General features: G+C 43.0%; 1 protein-coding gene across 1 annotated transcript in view; it reads left to right on the top strand.

Moving 5' to 3' along the window:
- Window positions 1-6,942, top strand: part of UBASH3A (ubiquitin associated and SH3 domain containing A) — a 70,184-nt gene extending 63,242 nt beyond the window's left edge. The window contains exons 11-14 of the mRNA XM_007947274.1: window positions 3,701-3,845; window positions 4,138-4,244; window positions 5,013-5,122; window positions 6,805-6,942. Coding sequence (XP_007945465.1) covers window positions 3,701-3,845; window positions 4,138-4,244; window positions 5,013-5,122; window positions 6,805-6,942 — 500 coding nt within the window. The remainder of the gene's footprint in view (window positions 1-3,700; window positions 3,846-4,137; window positions 4,245-5,012; window positions 5,123-6,804) is intronic.
- The last annotated feature ends 500 nt before the right edge of the window (window positions 6,943-7,442 follow it).

Here is a 7,442-nt window from a genome sequence, read left to right as displayed (position 1 = left end):
CAGCTCTTTCCCAGTCCTATTTTGAGAGGCTTTTAGCCTAAACGGACTATTCCTAAAGGTGCGTGGTAATGTACCAAACAGTGTTTCTTTGCTATTCATAAGGTTTTCCCTGGCCAATTAAGATATAAATGGAACTAGTGCACTTTAAGTTGTATGCATGTTAGTTATCATGTTAGGCACAAGTAAGACTTTATAATTGTCTTTATTTAGTGATTATGTACAGTTTAAAGAGATCTATACAGGTGCTGGGAGTTCTGGTAGCATAGTGTCTAAGGCACTTGACTGCTAGCCAGAAGGTTGGCAGTTCAAACCCACCAGCCACTCCTTGGAATGAAGGTTGGGCAATCTACTTTTGTAGTGATACTGCCTCAGAAACCCAAGAAAGGGTCGCTATGAGTCGGGTCCAACTTGACTGCAAATAACGAATAACAACATACAGATGCTAAGTTGACAAGGGTTGGACTGTGATAGAAAAGGTTATGTGTCAACTTGGCTAGGGCATAATTCTCAATGGTTTGGCAGATATGTAATCATCTCCCATTTTCTGATCTGATGTGAGCAGCCAATCATTTGAAAGGAGAGTTTTCTTAGGAGGGTGGCCTGCATATATGGATGTTCTGGAAAAGCTTGCCCTCTCTTGATCCTACATCCAACTCATCATCTTTGACCTCTGGTTCCTGAGATGTGAGCCAGCAGCCTGACATCTGATATGAAGATTATAGAATTTGCCAACTCCTGCAGCTGCATGAGCCAGGAGTCTGCTGTCTCATCTACTGAGTTTGCGCTCATAAGCCCTTGCAACCATGTGACTCAGGGGAAGCCTGATGCCTGACCACAGATTGGGGACCAGTCAACCTCCACAATTGCATGAGTCATTTCCTTGAAATGTATATATATATACATATATATCTTTGCTTTCTAGAGAACTCAGCCTAAGACATCCCTCAAATATGGTCGATTTGTGGTGTTTCAGCCTGGCATCTGATTTGCCAGTATGCTAATCTTTATTTGAAACCAGGTCAATGAATGTCCATGTGGATTATTTCCCAAGGTCTGACCCATGGTGGCCTATAAGATGTCCTCAAAAACAAGGTTGTAGTCACTTCTTGGCCACTGCTAGCCACCTAGAGGGAGTAAATAGTTGAGTCTGTGGGCTTGGGACCATAGTCACAGAGGACATCAAGATCAATTGGCATAAAATACTACACAAAAACATTGTTCCACATCCTACTTTGGCAAGTAGTAACTGGGATCTTAAAAGCTTACAAGTGGCCATCTAGATGCAACGATGGGTCTCTCCTCATCCAGAGCAAAGAAAAATGAAAAAAAAAAAACTGAAGATACATGGAAACAATTAGTCCAAGAGACTGGTATACCATGCAATCCTCAGCCTATATAACTATGAGACCAGAAGAACTAGATGGTGCCTGGCTATCACTGTGAACCAATCAGAGTGGGCTCTATGTAGGAGATCCTGGATAGAGTGGGAGAACAATGTGGAATAAAACTCAAAATCATTTTTTAAAAAAAGGGACTATGTTTACTGGTCTGATGGAGCCTAATGGAACCACTGAGACTATGGCCCCTAGCTGCCCTTCAGGTCTGGAATTGAACCCACACCTGTGGCTTCCAGCCAAACAAAAGACAGGCATATGAGGTGAACATTTACATTAGGTAGGTACACTCCTTGGAGAGAGCCATCACGGGAGAATAGAAGAGCTGTGTATGCACAGGGAGACAGCTCGGGGAGCAGGAGTGCATGGGAGGGGAGGACACAGGGAAGAGGTAACTATGGGGAGGAAGCGGGAGGGAAGCTGTTGCATTGTGGGAAATATCAGTCAATGTCATGAGACAAAGTGTAAGTGAGCTGCTGAATGGAAAGGGAATTTTCCCTGTAAACTTTCACCCAAATCACAATAAAAATTTTAAAAATAAATAAATAAATATAGCCAGGATGTTTCTTAGAAGTGAGGATGGGAAGACTTCATTTCATGTATTTAGGGGGGAAAAAAAAAAGATGTCCTCTCTGCCTATAGTCTATTCACAATGGACAGGAACACTTCACAGGCTCAAAGGCAAACTCAATAACCTGATTAACTAAGTTTACTCTCTTTTCTAAACATGATTGACAGGGGAACCCATTCCAAAGACATGTGTGATGGTTATGTTTGCATATCAACTTGGCTAGGCCTGGTTGAGTGGCTGGGCAGCTGGATGTAGTATTCCCCATGATGAGACTGGTAGTCAACTCCATGGTGGAATCTACTGCGAGCAGCTGAGTAGCTGCCTTTGGGTATGTGGTCTGCTTCCTGTATATAAGGAGAAGCTTTGAGAACGGTCTCTAGCATATGGCACTCTTGGACCCTGCATGTAGCCGTGTCATTGCTCAGCAGCCTGCTATGCTCTGCCGACCTTGGGACTTCCAATGGACTTAAGTTAATGGCCTACTGTGTGGTTTGGTAACATCAGGAATGTGCCTTTTTACTTGTCAAACTTGGGATTTCTCAGCCTCAGCAGCCAGCAGCTGTCTGAGTGAAGAAATGCCTCTAGCTCCAGTGGGCCAGGAGCAGGAGGCAAAGCTGGACCCCAAGGTTGAGGGGCTTTCACCCAGCCCCTAGAGCCTGGTACTTTGAACGTGGACTTAAAGCCTCCAAATTGTAAGAATAAACTCTTGTTTTTTAAGGCCATGCCATTTGTGGTGTATTCCTGTCAGAGAGGCACTAGGTAACCAGAACAGAATGGAATATATTTTGGGAACTGTTTTTATTTTCAGCATTTGAATTTAATGACATTTTCTTCATTTCAAGTAAAAACATTAAGATCTTTTTGGTGACAATCAAAAAAAAAAAAAAAAAAGAGATAGTCATACTTTATAGGTCTTCTTTTAGTCAAGGTATAAAATAGCCCTGAGTGGTGCAAATGGTCAAGGTGCTTGGCTGCTAACCAAAAGGTTGCAGGTTCAAGTACACTCAAAGATTCCTTGGAAGAAAGATCAGGTGATCTACTTCCAAAAAATCAGACATTGAAAATCCTATGGAGCACATTTCTACTCTGATACACATGGGGTCACCATGAGTCAGAGTTGACTCAAGGGAAACTGGTATAAAAATACTTAGGAGGGTATGTTGCAAGGAGCTGAAATGGTCCAGAAGATTTCCTTCCATCATTCACCCTTTGCCCTGCTCAGTCTAGTTTTTATCAGAATGGCACTCTACAGCTTGGCCACAACTTTTCCAGTGACCATTGGATTGACCAAGTCTTTATTGGTTTAGTTTTGTCCTTGACTAGAGTTTTAGTCCTGAGTTCCACAGTGTTGGCTTTAGCAGTTGAGTTCTATTGGGTGTCAAGATGAGAACCCAGGGAGGATCTACTAGTGGTGGCTCCTTGCCAGATCCAGGAAGACTCTGGTTTATCAAGATCCACCAAGCCCTTCTACTGATATTTATTGAGGTCTCCTGCTGCCTGTCCCTTCTTGACAGAAAAGGTGACCTGACCATTCCTCTGATGTCTTCCAAATGATCTGCAGTTTTTGCCACAGAAATATAATGATTGTGGTTAATTACCATTTTAAAAAATCACATTTTTGGAATGGTATTATTTAGACATCTGCTTAAGATTCTGAAGTTGAACAGGAGACTTAGTGACTTAGAGCCAAAATGGGCATTGCTGATTATAAACACTTGTATTCTGTTGAATCCAGAGCTCAAACTGGAGAAAAAAATTAAGATAAGAGTGGAACCTGGAATCTTTGAATGGACAAAGTGGGAAGTCGGCAAAATCATGCCCCCTCTCATGACCATGGAAGAGCTGAAAGAGGCTAATTTCAATGTTGATACGAATTACAGGTATGCCATTCACAAATTCTCTGCTGCCAGAATTTCTGTAGTTCTTCTATGTCTGACTCTTCAGCATCACAAATCCTTCTAATGTTCAATAAAAATGTATGCTTGAGATTAAACTTCAGTCCTTCACCAGAGTCTGAGCACAAAATAGAGCCCATCCAGGAGTCTCCCTTAAAGTGCCACCATCTTGGAAGAGTGCAGTCTTTCCCAGCTGACCACAGCCACACAATCCTAATCCATATCAACTGTGCCAGTGTGACAGCAATGTGGCATTGATCCTCCCTCCTTATTTCAGGCCTGCATTTCCACTATCTTCTTTGATACCAGCTGAGAGCTACGATGAGTATGTCAACAGGTGTTCAGTGAGTGTAGAACGAATAGTCAGCACCTCCCTACAAGACCGTAAGTGTTTCCATGCTCCACTCCAAGGTGTTACTTCTGGGATGGAAACTGGCTATTTTCTGAACCTGGTAATGAGTATGGGCATGGGTATGGATATGAGTATAGAATACATATACATATGGATACAGCTGGTATACAGATAGATTAGAGAGAGAGAGAGATGGAAGCTCCCGAGATAGGCCCAGCTGCTAGGAAACAGTCTGGCAGCAATCCACCTTCTCTGATACACCAGGCAAGACTCCTCCCTCTGCCTAGCTTTACTTTGTTCTGGATAGAACAGGTGCTGAGTGTGTCTTCTCCTCTCCCCTAGAACTGGCTTAGTGCAATTCAGGTCACCAGGGGGTACTCATTCAGCAGCTGGACTGGCGTATTCTTCAAGCCATTCATCAGTAGGAATCCAGGAGGCTCATGGTGACCAATGGGTTGATAATTCTAAAGCTGATAATAAGATCAGCCTTAGCAGCAGCCACCACCACACCCCAAGGTTTACAGAGTCTGACTGATAGTCACCAGAGGGCAGCTTTTGGTTAATTTCTCAGCCCCATCCCCCCAGACCTGCACAAGAGGGCCCACTGTGCAAGGGGGAGGTGGAGTTGTGGGTATTATGCACCTCTTACCAATCACACCCACTTCCCCTCTTTGCCTGCCTTCTCTCCCTCTCCCTTGGGGTACTAAAGCAGTTCCACCCCAACAACTTTGGGAAGGCCTGATCTGATAAAAAAAAAAGCACTCTGCCTGCTTTGACCTCAAGGGGTCCTTTTACCACAGTGGGCGTCATCCTCGTTGTGAGCCATGGCTCAGCACTGGACTCCTGCACTCGGCCACTCCTTGGGCTGCCACCACGTGAGAAGGAGGACTTTGCCCAGCTAGTAAGAAAGGTACATGTCCCATCTTTTCTCTACAGCCCCCAAAGTCCAGCTCTCTGAAAATGCAGGGTCATCATACTCCCTTTGCAGGGAAAACTAACATCTGGTAACCCAGGGCAACAGGAATTTGCCTGTCCCCTGAGAACAGCCCACATGCTGTCAGGCAAAGGACACCTGGGACTGAGGCTAAAGAAGAACGTTTGTCATCTGTATCGCCATTATGGCAATTTTGATCATTTGCTGCTAATATAACTTAAAGAAAAAGACACAGGATTTTTGTAAAGTCAGCTCACATTACTATTCCTTGCTTTTAAAAAAAAAATACAGTTGCTAGAGTGGACTTCAACTCATAGTGACCTCACCTGTGTCAGAATAGAACTAACTGTGCTCCACAGAGATTTCAATGGCCAATTTTTTTGAAACAGATCTCCAGGCCTTTCTTCCAAGGTCCCTCTGGGTGGACTCTCCAAACTTTCAATTAGCAGCTGGGTGCATTCAACATTTGTAACACTCAAGGTCTCCAGTAATAAATATATAGTCTCTATGAGTCAGAATCGATTCAATGTCAGTGAGTTTGGTTTGGTTTTCTAATAATAAACAAATGGTCCAATAAGGAGTTAGCAGTTGGATAAGAAGATAGAGAACGAAAAGAGTCAGTGTCCCAAGCCCAGCCCAGCCAACACCAGCCCTGTGCCTGTGGCAAGCTCTTAGTGCTCTGAGTTCACATCCTGGCCAGGATAGAACATGCCTCCTCCCACAGAGGGTGGGTGAGATTCAAAGAGCTTGTGCCTACGAAATGTGCTCCAAGCCATTAGTTATCAACACAGCATCTAATGCACAAGACATCTATATATCCTTCTCTTGTCTTGTTCCAATTTCCTCTGGAACTGAGTAGAAGTTTCTCCCCTCCAAAGTGAAAGAAAGAGAGAGAGAGAGAGAGAAGAAAAAGAAAAGCTTTAAAAGCAAAGCTCTCATCCACCATCCATTTTATAAATGAAGGAATTGAGGTCTATACTTTCATTTTATACTTTGTTTGATCAATCTGATAACTCAACACTAAAACCAAATCCATTGCTGGCAAGTCAATTCTGACTCACGGCAACCCCAAGTGTTACAAAGTGGAACTGCTCCATAGGGTTTTCTCAGCTGTAATCTTTACAGAAGATTCCCAGGTCTTTCTTCCACAAAGTGGGTTTGAACTGCCAACCTTTAGGTTAGCAGTTGACAACAAACTGTTTGCACCACCCAATGACCTTAATAACTCAATATCTGTGCCTTTTTTTGATGCTGACCCCAGGGACCTTGATGACTTTACACTGTGTCTGTTTGTGATGCTGAATGCAAGAACATAGCTACTCTTCGTTAGACCACAGTTCTCAACCTATGCACTATTGACCATTGGGGTTGAATCATTCTCTATGGTAGGGTTGTCCTGTGTACTATAGGATGTTGAGCAGCATCTCTGACCTAGACGCCAGTAGCAGTCCCCACCCCAAGTTGTGATAACCACAAATGTCTCCAGACACTGCCAAATATGGAGAGTTATCCCCAGTTGAAAAGAATTGCTATCTTAGATGTTGATGGTATGTTAACCTATCAGCTGGCTTTAGGATTAGCCTAAAATTAATTGACTTATTATTAAATATCAATAATTGATTAAAAACATCAATAACGGATTGAAAATTCTGTTCTAGATCCCTTCTCTGGGTATGTGCTTCTGCGAAGAAAATAAAAAGGAAGGAAAATGGGAATTGGTGGATCCGCCTGTGAAGACACTGACCCATGGGTCCAATTCAGCATTTAACTGGAGAAACTGGATCCTGGGCAACTAAGAACCAACAATTTGTTTCCAATAACTTAATAATGAACAAGTGAAAAGTCTTCACAGAGGCTGTAAAATAGACTTATTGTGAAGGTATTTTAGTCTCACATAATGTGAGTTGTAGAAGCACAGAATGCACTTTTACATTCCAGAATTTTTGTCATCTGCTTTTACCTCTGTGATGCCAACCTGAGGGTCCATTTGCCCGTGAACATGACTGTGCAGAGCTCAGAGCAGACTGCTGGGTCCTGGCACCATGTTTCTAATCCAGGCACAAGACAGAGTCGTGTAAAAGTGAGAGTTATGGTTTGGAGTGAGATTGAGGAACTATGACTCTAATTTCCAAGAATTAAAGGCCCATCACCAAAAAAAAAAGGATACATGTACTTTATTTGATGTGTTTCTTTAGTCAAAGTTCCCACTGGATTTTCCTTTTTCCATTTCTATCACTCTTTAGCTATGTCTACATAACATGAAATAGGTATAATATTGGGGAGGGGGGAAATGGTA

Source organism: Orycteropus afer, unplaced genomic scaffold, assembly GCF_000298275.1.
Source record: "Orycteropus afer afer isolate SDZICR_OR568_19922 unplaced genomic scaffold, OryAfe1.0 scaffold00179, whole genome shotgun sequence".
NCBI lineage: Eukaryota > Metazoa > Chordata > Mammalia > Tubulidentata > Orycteropodidae > Orycteropus > Orycteropus afer.
The sequence above is the reverse complement of the archived record's forward strand: the minus strand, read 5'-3'. Positions and strand labels throughout refer to the sequence as shown.